The sequence below is a fragment of the Branchiostoma lanceolatum genome, chromosome 8 (genome assembly GCF_035083965.1).
Source record: "Branchiostoma lanceolatum isolate klBraLanc5 chromosome 8, klBraLanc5.hap2, whole genome shotgun sequence".
NCBI lineage: Eukaryota > Metazoa > Chordata > Leptocardii > Amphioxiformes > Branchiostomatidae > Branchiostoma > Branchiostoma lanceolatum.
In genome coordinates, this window is record NC_089729.1 from 13935231 (window position 1) to 13956175 (window position 20945).

The following is a 20945-nucleotide window of genomic DNA, read 5'->3' on the forward strand; positions in this document are numbered from 1 at the left end:
TGCCTACATATGACAATGATCCATTAACCCCTTTTTGAGTTTCTTTCAAACAGTTTCATAAACGCCCCTACAGTTCCAGAACAAGCTGTTAGGAGGCTCAAACCCACGTCACCCAATAATCGTGACTATGGCTACTTACCTACCTACTCCCTTATTGTCCAGGATACAAGATGTCAAAACCGGATGTTCTACTGCAGTACCATGAAAAACTGTCAGGGGCCCATAATCGAATCATTTCCAGTTTTTGTCACAGCGATGAAAAGGGTTCAGGTCTCTTCAAATAGCACATTGTCCTGATCTTAAGAATGCGTACACAATATGGGATGTAATCCTTGTGTTTTATTCTCCAAAAACACGTTTTTTCTATATCTATGAAACAAGACATACATTCGTATGCCAGTAAATTACAAGCTTTATTAATCATTTTCATCAGGCAGACTTAACGGTTTCCATGATTATTATTAGTATATCAATTTTCCCAGTGTTCCGTTACAAAACTACAGCTATAGACGATACCTTATTAGCCCGTTTGTTGTTTTGCACTCTTCCGCACGGCGGCGTCGTTTCACTGTTTCCCTTCTTTATAACATGAGTACGAGTATGAGGTATCGTTTATACACAAACGTTTTCTTTTTACAAGGAAGACAGCAGTACCATTCGTAAAACAGAAAAACTCTATTCTTTAGCTATTTTACACAATCATAATAAACCATATCACTTGCGAATTAACTTGCAAGCTTGACGTCTTCTACATTTAACACAGAAATATCCTAGTTTTTGTTCTTTTAATTTCAAACCGATTCCTTTATAGTTTTCCACTTTGTAGCGAATTTATCCTGATGACTTACACAAACATCTTTGTGGCTATTTTTCTTGAATTTGAAGGCGACTTACTCCACTAGTGGTGTGAATCAAAATCAGACGTGCCAAAAAGGACATCGTTCAAATATTAATATTTGTAAGGCATATCTTGATGTAACGTTACGTATATGAGAAAAACACGCACACGACATTCCATGATGATATTTAGTAACCGACGAAAACTTTTTGGTCTTTATATCTTAAGCTTAATAAAAAAAAACGTGCAACAGTTTTACAAGACCTTCAAAAATGTTAAACCATGTTAGGGATTTGGAAGAAGATACTATAGAAAGAATTTACGTAGCCAAATTTACGGCAACTTTTCACGTTTGGGAACGCAGTCTTGTCGCCACCATGCGGCAAGGCGCAGTATGGCAGATCTCAGTACGCTCTAACGATGGCAGCTTACTAGTTATCGACAACATGGAAACAATTAGACGTGTTACCATACCGACAAACCTATTTTGGCGACGCCGAAGGGGCGGAGCCATTTCTTCAGTATTACGATCGCTCTGAAATATTCTAAAACAATTTTACTGAAATAAATGCATCCGCTTTAAACACTGTTTTTGTTGGTGGCGTCATAGGTATCACATTTTTCAACATCTGTTCATCCACCCATCAATCTATCAGTCTCATCTGTTATAGATTGAAGTCGTGTTCAACCCACTATGAATCATTGACTCTTTGGTACTCAACATAATCTAACATGATACATACAAACAAAGTATCAAGCATATATAAACACCAAAATGAATGTATACGGCAACTTCTAAATCATGGGCAAATACGACATTTGAATAAAACTGCTGGTCACCTTCATACATTCATGAATTCACTAACATAATATGAACGGAATATTCGTCGTATTCCAAAGGCTATTTCATAAGACGAGTGTTGTTAAGAACATCCAGAATTACAACATATCATTGTGCCTGGTTATATTATTGTTTTGAAGTCACGTACGGAAATATATCGAAGTTTAAAAAATTGGTAGCAAAGCTTCAAGTCACAAAATTCACGAAGGCTCAATTACAGCTTTTACGTATCTCCTCCTATCTCCTTTTGGACTACCTACTTAGCTACCGAGTGGACGCAGCGACCGAGGCAAGAGAACATTGGTCACAGTCCGACCGGGACTTCAGAGTGTGCCACTGCGCCACTGGCGACCGATGCGATGCCTGCAGCCGCTCCCAGTGTGCAGTTTCCTGAGCACCCGTTGGGTGGCGCCCGAGTACAAACCTGCCGACGAAGTCGTCTCTACCTTTGCAGTTGTAGTCCCACACTACAAGGTTTTGGAAGAAAGTTTCAAAGATAAAAATTATTTAATTATAGCCATGCATTTTTTTTACCTATGTACATATGCAGGCAATAGAACCGGCTTTATCAAACGAGACATAAATTTGATAATATCTACATTGAGCCATTTACAAACGCTTTATAATTTCTATTCTTAGTATTCCATTCTTGGTTTTGCCTTCATGAATATGTTTTATGAATCATGTAATTTCAAGATTTCCCTGGCCGGTAATATGTTACATACTAACAATATGTAAGCCATTTTTGTTGCAGTACGGACTTGCACTACGAGGTGTGCCCCCCTCCCCCTAGAAAGGATGTCACGTGACCCACCGGTGACGACGAGACTGACGTCATCCAACACGTCAGGCGTGACGTTGAAGCTGACGGACTCGTTGAAGACCGGGTCGATGGTGTTCTTCTTACACGACGTCTTCTTCGACTTCAACAGTCGGGTCCCCACCACCATCTGCACCTTCACAAACGGATCTAGAATAAAGACGAAAAACTTTACGGTTAAAAGTGAAAAAAGTCCAAATAGACATAAAGCACGGACATCAACAACAACAACACGACATAAAATGTCCTACTTGTGAAAAGACATTGCTAAAATATGCCACAATTCCTGTTAAAGACATACTTTTTCAGGTAATAGTAGCTGGAAGAACTTTTGTATTGTGTATGCATAACCTTGATATCTTATTGTTATCTAATCACCTGCGTTATTATGACCAAAATTATTGCCTATTAACTAAGACTATTTAGTATTTCAGCTCAATACATATGGCATTATGTAATTTTGCTATTACATACTTGAGGATGTGAATTTTACCAAAATAAATCAGGCTGTTGTGCCCAAAAAGTCATGCACAATATGTCGGGTCGGTTGTTGAGGTACACAGACAATGCAAAGCATGCTGGTCATGCAGACACGGAAATGACGTCATACCACATCCGCTTTTGTCACTAGTATTGGACAGGTGGACGGACTGACACGGACAGACAGAGGGACAGACGGACAGCCGTACCACAGCCGCCTATGATGTCCGTCTGTAACAGCTGGTTAGCCTTGATGACGTCAACGTTCAGACGGCCGGCACTGGGCAGGTAGTTGATTGACAGCAGCACGTCGCCACGATCAGGGCTCAGCTGCAACATGGAAAACATCAGTGTTTTTAATCAACATCCCATATAAGGCGTTCGCACTCACGTGACTATGACGTAAGAACTGTCCTCCATTTTGGAAGGTCAAACCTGAAAGCTACCAGAGAGCTTTGAGTTTGTTAGATTTAAATTCGTTTGTGCTTTGATTGAATCCCATATAAGGTGTTTGCACTCACGTGATTATGACGTAAGAATTGTTCGCCATGTTGGAATGTAGAACCTGGAAGCTACCTGCATGGTTAGTTCGGAGTTTGCATACTTAATTACGGTCACATAACCATGACATCATACACATGCAATTTGATACGTCTGGGTCTTATAAGTTTGACCAATTAGCATGGACGTCAGATGCAAAGACGTTATCAAAATATTTACGGCGACGACTACTTTTGGTTGGCCCTGGAGAGAGATTCTACGGTCGTTGAAGGTAGTATATAGTGATTTAGTTATCTTGCTGACATTAAGTATAGAACATTCAGAAAACATTATATGTATTGCTGAAGATTAATGATAACCAACTGCACCGTTATGCCTTTGGGCAAATCGGAGTATCTTATCATGTGGCATATTTCTGATCCACCATTACTCTATCTACCTCTCAACGACGTTACTGATGGTTTGCATACTAATCAGCTTCTGGTACAATCTTTCATTGTAGATATGATGTCTTCCCCTAAAATTATATACGGTATGACACAGCAAAAGTTTATAAAAAATTATGAATGTGCATGAACATATATGAAGACCCGTGACAGTTACGTAATTGTAATCACATTATGCAAATCAAGATGTTTAACCATTTAACTTGGCGGACAATGTTGTTACTGTCAAGGTTGACTCTGTAATAATGCATGACACTTTAATATCTTGAATGGAAAATCGTTAGGTTTTCTCTCTCCCCTATGCTTGTTTTTTTAACATGCAACCGCCCTATAGTCTGTCACAAGAACGGACGTACTGAAACGTGACGAATTTCCATCGCAAGATCTCCTTGGAGATTGTATAATACTTTTGCCCATATCGCATACCCTTAAGGTGTTATCGAAATGTCATCATTCTCGCACTCACGAGCTCCCAGAGATCCGTCATCGGTATGTTCCATCTCTTTTCAAACGGCTTTATCAAAGGATTTGCGATTGAGCTGCCTTTAAAAGTGTCGTAAAGAAGATCATATCGGTCAAAACGCCGATGCAGCGAGAAGAAAACTTGAAATGTGTCTCCTATAAGCGCTTAAACTTCCGATTACGCATGCGCGGCGACAGGAATTATATCAAGGGTGAAGGCCAGTGAGACGTAAACAAAACGCGTCTTAAATTGCTACGGACATGATGGAAATCGAAACAATAGTCGAGACGAGAACTGTTTACAAGCCAGGGGCTTTCACCATTTTAGGCGATTTCAAGTATTAGTATTACGTTTTCGATATGCCAGGGTTTACGTACGATATCTATCTGTGCAAATGAGGTTTTCCAAGCGTAGTAAGAAATGAACATTTCAATTAAGATCTATGATTGAAAACGGAAAAGTTATACACTGACTGAAATTTTACTAAAATATGCAAAAATGACAAGGTAGTTGCAGTATGAGTTGTGTCTTTGACCCGTCTTATGAAGACTAGATATGTGGATTTATTCCATTTAGAGAGAAAATCTTTCGTTACGTTTTTCAGTATCAACAGACTGTGATTGGTGAACCCATCAGTAGAGGTCTGGCACCAGCTTTGTCCGCCTGGATGAACCGAAGTAGACGGAGACATATTCAGCTAGCAAAACTACGGTATTATCTAAAAAAAGGTATATTTAGGACAAAGCGTACGGTCAAGGTCTCAAAGATATCAAAAACGTCTTGAGAATTTCCTAAAAGATTGAAACATAATTCTAGTATTGTCAAGGTCAACAACAGGTAGCAGCCTCACAGTTGAGCTTCTGGTTCTTATCAGTTGGTAACTGGGAGACCCTGGTTCTGGTTCAATCCTGGGGCAGGACATCTAGGTTGGGGATGCACCCGTCTTTCGAAAGGGAAGTAAAATGGGGGTCCCGTGATTGAGGAAGTCTTGAGCACGTTAAATTTAAGTGGAATGGCTAGCACCCACCCCCCTCCATGTAAAACTATACCCCGCTGCTGAAACAACAGAGAACCTTGCTGCCCTATATGCCACTTAGTAGGTACTACAAGGGTTTGAACTAAGGAATGCCACCATTAGACGAACAGTGATTTCTTCGGCATAGGATATAATATTTGGGTCTTATATCTAGTGTTATAGCGTAGGTCTGTTATCATGCCATTTTCAGTTGTTCCGGTCAATGACAAACCATTATTTTATTCGCGCATCCACTCATTCATTTATTTAGTCATCCAGGCATTTCATTCGTTCACTCACTTTTTCCACCCTCCATTTACTTATTCCTTCGAGAATAAAGACGTTTCGTTTATAATTATTTTTCCTGTCTCAAATGTTGCATGGGAATAATTGCTATCCAAAAACTACCTCCCGTACATATTTTATAGTCATACCTTGGTCATGTTATTTTTTGCGAGTGTTCATGAATTTCTGAAGGTTTTTTTCCAATTTAGAATTCCAAGCACATAATGTAACAATTCCTAATGATGTTTCATATTAAAACCCAAAAGGATGCCAACGCACAATAATAACCTGACTAATATATTACTGTCATGATAACCCGCCTTTGCGCATTTATACATTAGTGGGCTGGTTATAAGACGATTTACATGTCTTATTGCGGTACTGTCATGATAACCCGCCTTTGCGCATTTATACATTAGTGGGTTGGTTATAAGACGATTTACATGTCTTATTGCGGTACAAGAAATCTAGATTAGGAGACTTCGAGACGGTGGCGCCATATAGAGCCTTGCAAAGCATCCTCCCGAGGGTCGGAATTACCCCTTGCGAATGCTTGACTACAAATTGGAAACTGGTTTTATCTAAGACAAGTCGTTTGCAAGAAAAGGTCATAGATCATGTTCGGGAATTGTAAACATTTAAAAAAAATGTTGTTTTGCTGCTTAATTATTCAAAATGCACACAAGGACATCAGATGTGTATACGTTTTCTTCAAGATTAGTATTCACTCCTACAAATCGAACAGGTTAACATTCACGGACTGTAGAAAACGTGAAAGGTACTTAGGCTGGCCACTTCTTGCTTGTCCAGCTCTCAGACCTCGAGTTACTTTTCTCTAAGCCGTCCACGGTTTAAAAGCACTCCGAATCGTCCGTGATCAGCAACATCTATGTGATGTTTCCGTCGAAATTACCCGTCAAGTAAATGATTTTATGTAGTCTTGTCATCAGGGGTCTTGGGAATGGATACTAGTATGCTTCTCATGTACCCCCCCCCCCCCCAAAAAAAATCCCACAAACAAACACTCCTTTAGTCTGTCTGTCAGTGAACACTCAACCACAGGACAAGTATTTGAAAAAAAAATCAATATAGAACGGAAACCGTACTAATTACATACAGCATGTGTTAATTAGAAGGGGGCTTATCTGAGTCTTTCCTTGTAAGGTTTGTATTTTTGTCCCCTCTGTCAGTGTTGGCATTTAGCTCCAGGAAACGTACAAATACGTCCCGGATGCAAATAAGAGGACCGCCATCTTGAATCTGCTGTCTGTAGTTTACCAGAAACTTAGCCGGTCCTCTTTGAAACGCTAATACCGCGCTAAACTAGATGTGACATTTCAAAGGCATTTTTAGAAATCCCTAGCTCAATCGTTAAGAGCTCATGACAACTATAAGTCTAGTCTTTTTATGATCAAACAGTGCACACAGTCACTGTGTAGATGGAAAAGTTAAAAGCTAAGTCTATGTAACGTCTATTGCGAGCGTGGGTGGAGAAAGCCGCTTCGAGTTCACGCCTTAAAAGAGAATGTACTCAGTCCTGTCGAGATATATCAAGTGCATGTCTGGGTCGATGAATGGCGAAAGAAACAACGCGTTAACGATTTTTCAGAAAGAAAGAAAGAGAGAGAGAGTAAGAAAGAAATATAAATATCCATGGGAAGCTCAAATCGGCACGTAGGCCGCTTTTCATTGAGGTCATGAGGGAAGAGGTAAGGGTCAGATACAATATAACAGAGATACACAGTCATCTAAATCCTAACTCTATCAACATGTATCATTATATATATATGGTACAACATATACAATCGGTACAAGAAGAAGGAAACAAAGAAGGAAACAAATAAACAAAGCTATAGAAAGATCGAATTATGACTGGAAAGTAATATTTATGGACTAGGAAGAATTCGTTGAGCGCAAAGCCTCAATAGACAAGTTAGGAAAATCCAACCCGTCACTCTGTGTTGCCCTAAAGGTGCCCCCCTCCCCAACACACACTCAGAGGTCTCCTCAATCGCCCACTCCACAATCTCGCAGACGACATTTCTCTCAGGAAGACCGACAAATTACCCTCCCGGAGGTACAAATTGCGCCAAACGCCCACGGAAGTACTTCGAATGCGAACGCTTAGTTTCGTTAGTGACAATTCTTTGGCTTAAGTACGGGGTAGCTATCACAGTGATTTAAGTCCTGTGACTTTAAGACTTAGATGTTAAATTACGCTAAAACAAGACTTCATAAAAGTACTAAACCAAATTCCAATGTTAAAAACTTGAGCTACCTAGAAGTCATGAAGATGGAAAGAAAAATGGATGTTAACCAGCTCAAACTTCGAGCGAGAAGAGATGACATTAGTAAATAAACCCTACCTTTGACCCATTAACTTTTTTCCTGTATACATCCGCTCATCAGGCCCAGGAGGACCCAACAACTCACACATGTCCTTACGCCAACTAAACTGCAGACCTGAACACATTTTACTAACATGGGAGAACTTAGACCCTACATGTGCTGTCTAACCAAAAAGGTCTCCAGATTGGACCAGGATTTTCTAGGAAAAGAAGGATTTTCAAGGGTTTTAAGTTGGGATCATGATCGTTGAGCCCGCAACTGATCAGCTCAACTGTGACGTCTGCCCTTATCATTGACGTCTGGACCAGTAGAAAGCAAGGCGAATGAGCTAGCATACAGATGTTTTTTAAGAAGGCCGCGATGCCATTTTGATTAACTAGGTACTGTAATAACTTTCCATGAAACAATCAGCCATAGTTAAACACATTTACTGTAGTTGATACTCTGTGTAATGTACCGTTGCTTGAACCATTACAAAGCAAGGTACTGAGCTTAACTTACTTCTAATAGTCCATGGGCCAGGTGACCCCAAAAAGCAATTTAGTAAACAGAGCTCGAGGGTCAAAGGGTGACTTACTTTTTTGGAAGGGTTGATTATCACATGATTTTGTGACATCACTCAAATCCATAAAACTATCAAAAATCGTTTACAACAAGGTTTCTTCAATGAATTAACTAACCTTATGTCAACCAATCAGTCCTAGACACTGTTGACTGATTGACACACAGTCAAAGATGAATACACCGTCTTCAATGCCATTGAAATTTTCACTAAAATCTGAATCACAGAACAAATTATGGAATACAAGCATTGCGATAATTTTTGGAAGATTTACATTGAAAGATATGGTGCATGCAGTAACATACCTGCTCACCCTTTCTTTTATGTATTTCATTTTATACCTATATGTACGCAAATGAAACTAATTTTGTTCACGTATGTTTCTAAAATAATTCCCCTGATATCCACCCATTCAAAGAGAGGATACCACGGATGATATTATCTATTTTGGGTACCATCAGATTAAAATGTCTTTAGGGAGATTATCTTCGGATAAGACAGATGGGTCCCGGAACTCGTGGTAAGACTTTTGACCTCACTGTCAGTCTTATTCTTCAAAGAATATGTATAATAACCTGGTTCTCCAGGTCTTCCCTTTAATCACTGACGAAAGATAGCGGTTGCTGTCTGAAACGTATGACTGACTGTTTCAACATGTATCCAGTTGCTTGTCAATGAGTAGCTGTGATTTGGCATATATCATAACCTGGATGTCTATCCTTCATCAATAGATGTATAAGATATCAATTCTCATTTCCCAAACATTGCTCTGATATAAAAAATCAATATGGAACCATTTTTGTTATCTTTGTCTTGTGAATTGAAAGTATCATAAAACTAGTAAGATGTAAAAGGACACAGTTCCTTCTTCATTTTATTTCTCTCCCCAAATTATTCATAAAAACTCTAACGTCTCCGCTTAATCCACTTTTTTCTTGATCACGGCGATTGGTATATTGTTTCATTTATGGTAAAATTACAAACACATAGATGAACGTAGTTGGGGCTATGTAATGGACAGAGTTGTATTAATAGCCATAAAATATGCATTGTACAAATATAGCTTCTTTTTTTGTGTCCAACCTAATGATTAACCAAGATAGTAAACGCAAGCCACTTAGTCTTACGTTACCATGAGGGTCATGAGAAATGTCTACGATTATGACTTCGAAGGGTCAGTAGGGCATGATAGAGTCGTTATCGTTGCTTGTATGTACTTGAAGAGTAACAAGAAAACTATATATAGGAAGGGGCCGATGGCGATCAATCGAGGGGGCGGGGTGAAGTGGGGAAAAGGAGAAATAACCAGCCTTAGCTGAATGTATTTTGAGACATTTTGCTTCAGCTTTCTTTCATTATGTTGCATCACTTTTCATTTTGTTAAATAAATTCGCCCTTTTTTGTATCGATATCATTTTTGTTAAACTACAGGAGTTCAATGTGTTTGCGTGTTTTTCTTACACCAATGAACTGTGTGTGTATGTGTGTGTGTGTGTGTGTGTGTGTGTGTGTGTGTGTGCATGCATATCGCGTATTTGAGAGAGTGAGTGAGTGAGAATTAGTGAGTGAGAATTAGTGAGTGAGTGAGTGAGTGAGTGAGTGAGTGAGTGAGTGAGTGAGTGAGTGAGTGAGTGAGTGAGTGAGTTCCTGAATTAAAAAGAAGACATGTCTAGTCGTGGTACATACATGGTGCGCTCTCCCTAGTAATGAAACATTCACACCTACCAGACCTTCAGCACCAAAGACAGTACCCACCATAGATAAAATCGTTCGCACTGGTTATTCAGTAACTTTTCTGTAGTAAAACATAGACCCACCACAATGACTTAGTACACTACACACATATTGGTGTGTACCGCTTACATTACAGTACCTGCGCAAAGGTAAAGGTAGTCCAATAGCCTTTTTAGGCCATAGGGGAAGCGGGTTGTTATCCATGTTTAGGGCAGGATATTGAAGGGTAAAGTCCACCCCTCTCCTTCGACTGCCTCTTGCCCCCCCCCCCCCCAACCAAATTCAGGTACCCATTTTTACACCCGGGTGGATTGATCGAGGAAAGTCGCGTTGACTACCTTTTCCAGGGACACAACGTCTAGTCAGTGATGACAGGAATCGACCCCACGACCTCTCGATCTCGTGTCCTCTTGCCTAGCCACTAGGCCATACGACGCCGCAATGTACACATGTATATACACAACCGTTTTGATAAGATGCAGACATCATAGCAGAATATGCAGTTCAATCCAGATAGCTATAGGTTCGATACGTCCAATGGCCTGTTTACTTCAGTATTAGTTCGCGGAGCTTTAGTAGAACTCTTTGCCCACAGAGATGGTGGCTGCCCCCTCCCTAGCGTCTTTCAGGGACAGAGTTACCCACCTCCACTAGACCTAGCTAGTCACCAGACACCTCCCCCCCCTTCCCAATCGGTACAGACAACAGAAAACCATTCCAAGCATCAGCACTACCCGTCAAGCGCAGCAGATTCATCAACAAGTTAATGCTGGCTGCCTAACCCCAAAGAAGAAGAAGTCACGTGGACTCTCATCCATTAGAAGTACAGACTACGTCATCGTCGGAGTGAGATGGGCCGGTAACACTTACTCTAAGCTTCTGGCTTATCAGATGGGCAATTATTCAGACCTATAGCACGGCACGGAATAAAATAATGGGGGAAACCTTCTCGCACAAGTAACGTTTCAAATTCGTCACACATAACATTTCACAGCACCACTTTGCAATTGAGCGAAGTGATATATATAACAGAATGACTTACTAACAATTTTCGCGAAGTTGTCACGTATAAAGAATTAACATAGAATTCTATTTTGTAATTATGAAATGGTTGATATTTTTAGATGCTATATATTGTGTAGGCGGAACGCATTAAAGATTGGCCTTGTGTATATCAAGTTTTTTTAAAGAAAAGATGAACAACAACAGGACTGTATGAAAAGAATAATGTAAATCTGTGTTATTCTCTCGACCTCTGTGCACAACGTTTTCTGGCGCGTTGCAGTTGTAAGTTATGATTTTGCAACCATTCGTGTTATTGCCTGCGTTGTTAGCTTTTATTGCCGTTGTTGTTATTGTTGTTGTTACTGTAGCTGCTTTTGCTAAGTTACGTCACTAGAAAAAGACAATAGCTTGCAATAGAGACAATAGGGACGGGGGGCAACACAGACTTTCTGCAACTTATGATCCACTGCTCACTGAGTCGCATGTCTTATCTGCATAACGTGACGTCATCTGAGCGGTGAATTGTTCATTCCTTCACAAAGACAGGTGTTGTACAGTCGAAAATTTGGGTAAGTCCAATTTTTGTGTTGGCAACTACAGTTAAAACTTGTTTCAGAAAAACGTGCAATATCATCAATAAATCAAAAACATACCTGCGCACTTGGTTGTAGTGGCTTCCAGACGTTGCTGACCTTCAGAAGGTCATAGTTCTCCAGCGGAAGGATGACCTGACCTATGACACAGTGGCGGGAAAACTTGTCGTAGTCCTGGAGAGACAACAGCAGCATCCTCCTCTGAACCTCCAGGAAGGGGACCTCGAACTTGAAGGTCTCGTGGAACTCCGGGTTCTGTGTTTTCGGCTTCACTGACGTCTGCTTGGCACTCTTCTGGTCGGGTAGTAGGCACACCTTCACGTAAGGGTTCGAGTGGGCGAAGTCCTGTCGGGTTTCGTCGCCAATCATCGGAAACGGCAGGTTCCGAGCCTCTCGGACGGTGACGATGAAGACGCTGTGGATGAGGTTGTAGTGGAAGTTGAAGTACAGCTGGCCGAGTTTGTACTTGGCGACTTTTTCTTCGTCCGTCATGTCGTCGTCTTCGTTCTCGTCGACTTCGTAGAGCCTCGGCTGGAACTTCCGAACGTCGACGCCGCTCGTGCCCATCAGTCGGTTGGCTCGGCTCCGAGGTTGGACCGACTCCTTGTTCGTCGCCCCGGCCGGCCAGAACTCGATCGGCCGCATGTCGATGACGGGAGCGCTCGTGTTCCCTCGGCGATCCGAAGTAGAGGCGATGTTGTTGGATAGGGTGCTCGACACCGAGCTTCGGCGGGACTCGGAAGTCGAGGATGCCCGACTGGAGGTTTCCGAGTACGTCCGATGGCGTCCGGCGTAGACGTAAGTGTACTTGTACCTGCGCTGGGGGAAGACATCCTCATTCTTCTCCAGACAACAGTCGCAACAGTACGAACGGCAGCAGAACAAGTCTAAAAACCACTGAAACAAACTGGAAGCCTGGAGAAATACAACATAAGGAAAAACATTAGGCATTCTGCTTGTGGTCCATTGTTATATACAGTAGCAGCATGTTATCCTTTAAAACACTGAAGTAACCATTTTGCACCCAATTCCCTATTGGTTACGGATATAGGCAGCAGGGAGAAGGTTAAACGCCTTTCTAGCTAGGTTTATGCTTATGGCCATGCTGATTTCATCAAATGAGTGCAATTTCTAGACACCCCAAAATGATGCGAGCGTCCAAAAAAAAAGAAGTTTGGGAAATAAAAGCTACCTTCATTATGATATCTAAGTGGCCAAGAACGTTGAACAAAAGACTGAAATAACAGAAGACGGTATGGTCAACATGTTTAATTTAGATGTACGGCAGCATATATTTGCTCATGTAGCAACTTCTTTGTATGATTTGCCGTATGTTTGCAAAATGTATTGGGGGGGGGGCGTACAAAAATAGGTGCGCGCGCGGATGACACCCAAAGAATCAAGTCAGTGTGGCATGTTTGAGAAATGAAATATCAATACGTAAGATAGTTGCTCAGATGCAAACGTACTCTAGAAACAATAATAGATTTATTGCATATTTTTCATCCATATGGACCATTTCGATATTTGCTTTGCTTCAAGCTCCCTTGTAATAACAAGCTTTACATCACCAGTATGTTTAAATTTGCAAGTGTGCCTATGGCAACATCTCAAAGCGATATACCAATATGACGTTTATGACGTAAATGCTTTTGTGTATCAGCATTGGTTGGATTGTAATGGGCAGTTATTATACTTGAAATTGATCTAATAGCGGTCCTGTATGCACACAAATGATTTTAATTGACCTAGATTCTGAGAAGGAATATTCCATTTCAAAATGATGGGGACAGGTTGACTTAGAGAAATTGTGAAAAAAAAAGGAAAGCATGCAAAAGGTAAGAGAGTGTGTATAGTCCTTTGTGGTATTGTAAGTAAATGGCAAAGCATTTGCATACGGTTACGCGCATGCGTATAGTAGTATAAAGGATTTAGAAGCCGCCATTTTGAAAAGTGAAGTTTTACAATTAATCTTTCTTTTTTTCCCACGTTGACGCTATGCATATATGCTGACTGAATTCAAATCAGATTGTGTGTTTAACGAACGATGAACATATTGACGTTTCACCTCCATTATGTTTGACTGCGTTTTTAGACGATGGTTTGTGCAACCTGGGGTATTCTTAGAACGAAAGATCGAAAAAATTAGGAAACTGATTCAATCAAACAGTAAAATATCGAAATCATGTGCAAGTTAATCAATATGACAGAAAAATAACAAAAAAGGCAGATTTAAAAAATAATCTAAACAGATTTTTTTATGTGTGGGTCAGGTTTAATGGTATGCCATTTGTTTACGATAAACAATACGGTTTCACATTATCATATGTTAATGAAGTTATGTGAGCACTATGTAACAACATAAATTGTACATAAAGACGTATGCAAATTTGATCTAATCAGCATAATTTATGTATCCTCATGCCCATATCATAGATAAGTTTGAATTGAAAGTGCTGTAGGTAGAAGTCCCTACAATCACATGCAACTTTATTCAAAATACAACATTTCATCTGGGGGTTAATTTTCTTTCATTTTATAATTGCTGTTATGTGTTTCCAACAATAACGTATTAAACATAAACACGCGTACAAGGTAAAACAACAATATTTTGCGAGCTTATCCCCGAGGGTTTCTTAACTCAATGCTGTAACAAAAACAATAACATTGCCCAATGCGCAATGTGCACTCTGTAAGAAGGCAAATATTTTGACAAGTGACATTTGTCTCAAATATCACAAACAATCAACGTTAGAACAAATACATACGAATATTCATTATTCCCCCGCACCATCCCCGAGTGGAATGCTCTGCCTGGCACGGTAGTGACGGCTCCCACCGTTGAGTCGTACCGTGCCAGGCTGGAGGCCTGCCCGCCTAACCCTGGGACCTCCACCCCCTCCCCCCTACTTTGCCCCTCGCGGGGTCATCAGAGGGATTCCCATAATGATTATGATGATGACATACATTTATGCAAGACATGTCTGTTTTAGTACCACATATGACTGCCTTTGGGGCTATGAAGCAATATCATTACGAAGACATCAAATATGACTTCTATGTATCACCATTTTACAATATTCATCTACATATAATTGCGGTATAAAGATATGGACATACCATTTTTGTCTCAATGTAGGCGTCTATGGACGTTATTCCGTACACATCCAAACATCTTCTTGCTGTTGTTGTTGTTTACCCTCTAGTCACCGCTTGTGTAAACAATAACGACACAGCGTCCCTAAACAAAGCGTAAAATAGAAAAACCATATTAGAACCACGTAAATCACGAAATATATCAATTATTTCTAAATCTTAACAAGTGTTATTGCTGAAGCGCTTTCACGAAGTGAGGAACATAAAAAGACCTTTGAAATAATGAAAATCATGGTTTAGCTTATTTTGTTTAGCTCATTGACACTGAGTGTGCTTTTTATCGTAAATGTCCACATAAAACGTTTCATGTTTTTTTTCCATCACATGCACAGCGCTAGCTAGCCCGATTTAATCGCGCTCATAGCGGCCGCCCTTGTAACATAAAAGCCCCTGCCAGCAGGAGTTTGCGTTATACAGACTAAGCGCTAGCCTTCTAAGGCTAACCCACTCACACTAACCATGTGCGCCGTTGTTTACTCGGCTATGGCGCCGGTTTATTTCAAACGACGAAAAACAGACATTTTCTCTCTCTCTCACACATGAATCAAAAACAGCTATGAACATGATATTTCTTTCTTGATAACATCTAGAATAAATCCGACTGCACAAACCACGTATTGCATCAAATCTCAACGACAAAAACGTTACGTTCGAAATAGATATAGGTATATTCATGATGATGTTGTCAAAGGATTAGAACGTAGGTTCGGTGAAAGGACCGGAGCACAATATGACTGTGGGGCGCCTATCTACGGCGCTGGGCCCGCCATATGGCAAGGGCAGTTCGCTCGTTCCATCCTGACAACGTATGATCCCCTCACAGCAAGCCGGTTCAGAAAGACTTACCTCTCCGAGCAAACCCCATCCCCAAACAAGCTCATAAAATATTGGTTCTAGCTCTTGTGTGTACTTAAATAATCATTAAAAAAAACAAAATCAGAAGATAATAGATACCAACCGGTTAGTCGAAAAGGGTACCGAAGGTCGGGAGTGGGAATCGGCGGGGCTGGATGTTCTCCTTCCCGCCCGGAGTGGCCGGTGTCTCCCGGTCGAGCGAGCGCGCGATGCCTCGCGGCGTGTGTCCGCCGACGCACTGTGTGTATGAGAGCGAGCGAGCCGTACGCGGCGTCGACGCTTGACATCATGCATAATTCATAACGCGCGCACGGCACTCTCGGGTTACCTCTGCTTACATCTAACCGCAACTATCGTCACAGGGTCATCTGTGGACGGATTACGACTACTGGCGCGTGCATACACGGCCGTTATTGGTTCTCTGCGACTACGCTACGTAGAAACCCAGAGAGATTTTCAAATATCCCAACTCATCTTCCAAAGCTTCGTTCCAATCATCCTACCGGGATATATGGAGGCATATAGATGCGATATACGAGTTAAGCGGATATGTGTGGCATTTCGGATAAAGATGAACGCGGGGTACATGTACTATTTTTGTTATTTGATGTAACAAATGGAAATTGCTAGTTGGTGAAAAACAAGAAAAGAGCTTATTGAAAATACGCCATATTTCAATTTTCGATTAGCTCAATTTCTTACTAGTATTAGGCGAACTTAGAATATATATGTCAAAATTGCCAATATAACATTAAAACAGTAATGTTGAACCGCAGTCAATACCTTATCATTCCAATCTGAAAGCACTTGCTAACAAAATGGGTAATGTACAAGCATATGGAATATATGAGCTCGGCTTGTGTACTACATGAAATAGAGATCACCTTTATTTTCTATCGCTTATTTGTTCAAACTTGAATGTGTCTATATTATTCTTTTACGATCTTATATAATCCCCATACTTATAAAAAATATCATAATCACAACTGTCCTAACTAAATACGGTAATTTATAGACCATTTATATAAGTGTTAAAATAACGACTTTCAATGACATTCAGAGATAGGGAATTGCAAAATATTAAATACTAACAATAGCTAATTTTCGTTTCCTTCTCTTCTTTTGATTCGCGTATAACAGGCTTTTTTATCAATTGCTTTTCCGGATATAGAACAATAGTGCAAACTAATAAGTGAGAGTTTCAAATTTGCGTCTTTGTGGCAATCCTGAAAACACCTGAGCCACTTGTCACAAAAGAGGACTTTCCCTTTCAGGGATCTCCGCATCTTCCTGGTCGCTAGGCAACCACCTGCGCCATCCCGCATCACTGACGTCGCGCCCACGCACGCCGGCCTCTCCATGTTGTATGTTACCATGGCAACGGCGTGACGTCATGTGCGCTCGGCTGCCGGCAGTTATTTTCCAGCTTATCGCGGTTTCTTGTTGACCTTTAGAATGAAGCCGCGACAATTAGAGAAATATCAAAGGAATAAAGCTGATTTTTAAAAAGACGTTTGGAGCTAAGGTTCCCGCGGCTTTTTAGCCTTTGTTACGTTTTATGACGGCATTACATAAAGGACAGTTGATCAGGCGGCACGGTGTCACAGTAGGCACGTACATGTACATAGGAAACTCAGTCAGTAAGGGATAAGTGTCAATGTCCGTACATGTTCTACCACAATCTTGTTTACAACAAGTTGTTCACCATTCTATAACGACCAAATGCATGAAATGTGGAAGAAAAGACCCTAGTTGCACATGTATAGAAAAACTGCTTCGTACTGCATACGAGTAGTTAACGTATTTGTGACAAATGATTCGACCGTTTTTTTACTTAAACCCATACATACATTGTCGACACCAAACGCTTGAATTTGACCGAAATTTCCTACTCATAAACAATTTTAAATATGACCCTGTCTTAGAGTCTCTATTCCAACTGTGTTTTAATTTGTTATTGTAACTTTCTCTGTCTTTTTTAGTCTTAATATTCACTTTTAGGAGGTGATGTTGATATTAGTCGTTTTCTCGAGTATCCACCTCTGTGTCCTTTACTTTTTATTGTTGATGAATAAATTCTTTAAAAGATGAGTTGCGATAGAAACCAAAAATATCAATCTTACTGACAAGATAAAAGGTAGGTAAAGATAGCAGTGTGTTGTTATCCACTGTGACTAGGGCCCGGTATTGGAAGGTGGGAACCCATCCCTGTCCTTCCACTGCCTTTAAGTCCCCAACCGAATTCAGGTACCCAATTGTACACCTGGATGGAGTGAGGAAAGTCGTGTAAAGTGCCTTTCCCAAGTAGATTCAGATTCAGTTTTATTTCTCATGACCTTAATGCATGTGACAATTTCATAGAAATATGCACATGAAATGCGTCATAATTTACAAATCGCTCATCATTTGTAAAATATGTGAAAATTGTCTAAAACATTACGAGTTTAAAATAACATTGCTCTAACAAATTAAAAGAAGGCGCCAATCCAAGTTTCCCTTATACATAAAACTTTAACAACTCGACAGTTCGAGCAGTTGAGATTACATTATATAGTGGCTCAATGTTCATCCGTAACACAGTAACGTTACAGTAAGAATTTGTGTCAACAGTCAACTGGTAGAGCAGTTTTAATGCTCGGGGAATAAAGAGTTCATGTCTCTTGGATCTACTCCTTGTCAGTGCCCGGTAGCGGCCTCCACGACACAAGCACACAACGTCTGGCCAGGGATGATAGAAATCGAACCAGTAACCTTTCGTGTCCACTAGCCTAGCCACTTCACGCCACAAGACATGGTGACGTCAAACCGCAAAAGCAGTTCATTTCATAAGATATCTACTTCTGAACTCTCCTTTCCGTAACGTTGTCTAAAGACGGCTGTCAATTGGGTCCAATTCTCTTGACGGTACTTAGGTGAAAGTAGTTAAGATATTGAATGTGCGTCATAGATGCTTAACCCACATATGCATTCTAAAAATAGAAACCTCAAATCCCACTTTTCTTCGATTTACATCCCACTTTCATTCCACTTGTTTTCCAGAGTGATGACACTCATTCAGACGGGTGTATAGAAATGGAAGGATGAATTAGTCTATTAGATAAAAGTAGTCCGTAGGGGATGTACTCAAATCCTGAAGCCGTTAGATAGTGAGATAAGATGATGCGTAAAATGAGCTCTGCACTGTTAACGTCATTGGCAACTGCGTACGCAGTACTACGTACGCAAGAAAAGGGGCGTTGTGGGAATTAGCGCATTTCTGATGACGATTTAGATTAGCTGTTAACATGATGTTGTACAAGATGAAAGGTTCTGACTGATATGGTAGAAATAATATTCACTCCTCACACCGGAAAGGACACCTACTCATTTACATTTTGAAAAGAGTGGTGGGTTCCTTTACGTGCTCGATGAGTGACTCTCCTCAAACACGAGGCCTCCATTTAACGTGCTATCGGAGGACGTCCCTAACCGACGCTAGGTACTCATTTTCACCCGAGAGAAGTGATGAAATTCGTGTTAAGTGCCTTTCTTAAGGGCCCAGCGTTAACAGGACGAGTCAGGGCAAGGCACATAACACACAAACCGTAAAAATACTCGCTTTTAGCAAAACACTTTGTTGATCGCGTTTTGTCTATTTCAGGTCGCAGCAATTTCGCCGCCTTAGTGGAACGGGGGTGTAAGCGGAGATCTCCATTAGCTTTTCAATGGGAGAGGGAAATACTTGTGTGGGCGGCAAACACGTTTCCTCAAAACGTGCGATGCTATTCCCGGATGTTGAACTACTCGAAGAACGGCCTTGCCATCTTTCTCTTCCTGTGAAAAACAGCTTCGTTGAAGGACGTCCGGCTTACAAAATACTGGAAAGAAACCAAAAATAGTAGACAATTTAAGAAAAGATAAAGATTTTGGATTGTAAAAGATGAGTGTATAAGCACCGGATGCTCAAGTTCGCGCTGTAGAATAGTGTTTAAGCCCTTGTCAGACATTCAGGACCCTCCCACGACTTATAACTCCCAACCAAGGTCGGCACTGGGTTGGGAGTAATGCTACGGTCACATTTGCACCGGTGCCCGTAGGGGTGTAGCTTCGGCCGGGCCCCGAAGGCACAGATTTTGTCCCGATGGACTACCAGATACCGGGGGGGGGGGGAGGGGACCTCTCGGTGTTCTGACGATTAGCTTAGGAAGTCTATTCATTACCGGGACCCGGGTTGATCTTAAGTCCGAGTTAAAAAATTCCCGGGTCCCGGCTGTGCCCCAAATAGTCTGGTAGCCGCAGGGTGCCCCACGGAGCCACGTAGGGGTTACGCCCGAAAGTGCAAAATGCAGCCTATGAACTATCCGGCACCCTTTTTTAAATTTTCCAAAAATCATTCTACAATATGACTTAAACGAATATCACTTAATAGCTGGCTGGTGCATGACGACTTTAAAGACTAGTAGGCAATCTCGCCGACTAACTCCCAACCTCTGATGACCTTGCTCACGATTCACTCCCGACAATGGTCTTGAAATGGTCGGGTGGCCATCGTCGCCGACATGTATATGTATGGCAAGTACCTGTCCTTCGTGCTGAAATACATTCAGACTGCTATAGTACACAGAGACTTATAACCTGACCTGTATATTAATACTTAGAATCGCTTCATAGAAGATATTTTGTTACGCCTCGTAGCTAACTATTAATGAATCAATATTCCTGTACAGACATCATACCATTCATCAAATGGTTCATTATTGTTTTTTTATTTTTCATAATCAGTTGGAAAAGACAGAATACCACTTTCAAACTTTCAGTTTCAAACAACGGGGAATTCTTATATATAGCCAAAATATGATATACACATGACATCTCAAATAGATAAAAATGATGCAATTGTCATCAATAGGTACGCTTGTATAGAATTCTGAATCATGATAAAGACTTTCATTTGTTTTCGAGTCTAAAACAGAAAGTTGCATGAGCGTTTTAAGCGGGCCTGTGACAGAAAACGTGACACTTA

The 20945-nt window shown here is 40.9% G+C and overlaps 1 protein-coding gene across 1 annotated transcript; it reads right to left on the bottom strand.

Annotated features, from left to right (window-relative positions):
* Positions 1-319: 319 nt before the first annotated feature.
* Positions 320-16199, bottom strand: LOC136440278 (synaptotagmin-17-like). Its single transcript, XM_066436214.1, has 6 exons — positions 16047-16199; positions 15053-15173; positions 11993-12847; positions 3189-3309; positions 2494-2649; positions 320-2146 (listed from the first exon to the last, which is right to left on the bottom strand). Exons 2-6 carry the CDS (start codon positions 15053-15055, stop codon positions 1944-1946), a joined length of 1338 nt encoding a protein of 445 aa, XP_066292311.1. The 5' UTR covers positions 15056-15173; positions 16047-16199; the 3' UTR covers positions 320-1943.
* Between the last annotated feature and the right edge of the window lie 4746 nt (positions 16200-20945).

Excerpts from the sequence above, each read along its gene's own strand:
- LOC136440278 (XM_066436214.1), bottom strand. Across the intron at positions 3,310-11,992 it reads CACTACAACCAAGTGCGCAG|CTGAGCCCTGATCGTGGCGA; the intron begins GTATGTTTTTGA and ends TCCATGTTGCAG. Across the intron at positions 2,650-3,188 it reads GGACATCATAGGCGGCTGTG|ATCCGTTTGTGAAGGTGCAG; the intron begins GTACGGCTGTCC and ends TCTTTATTCTAG.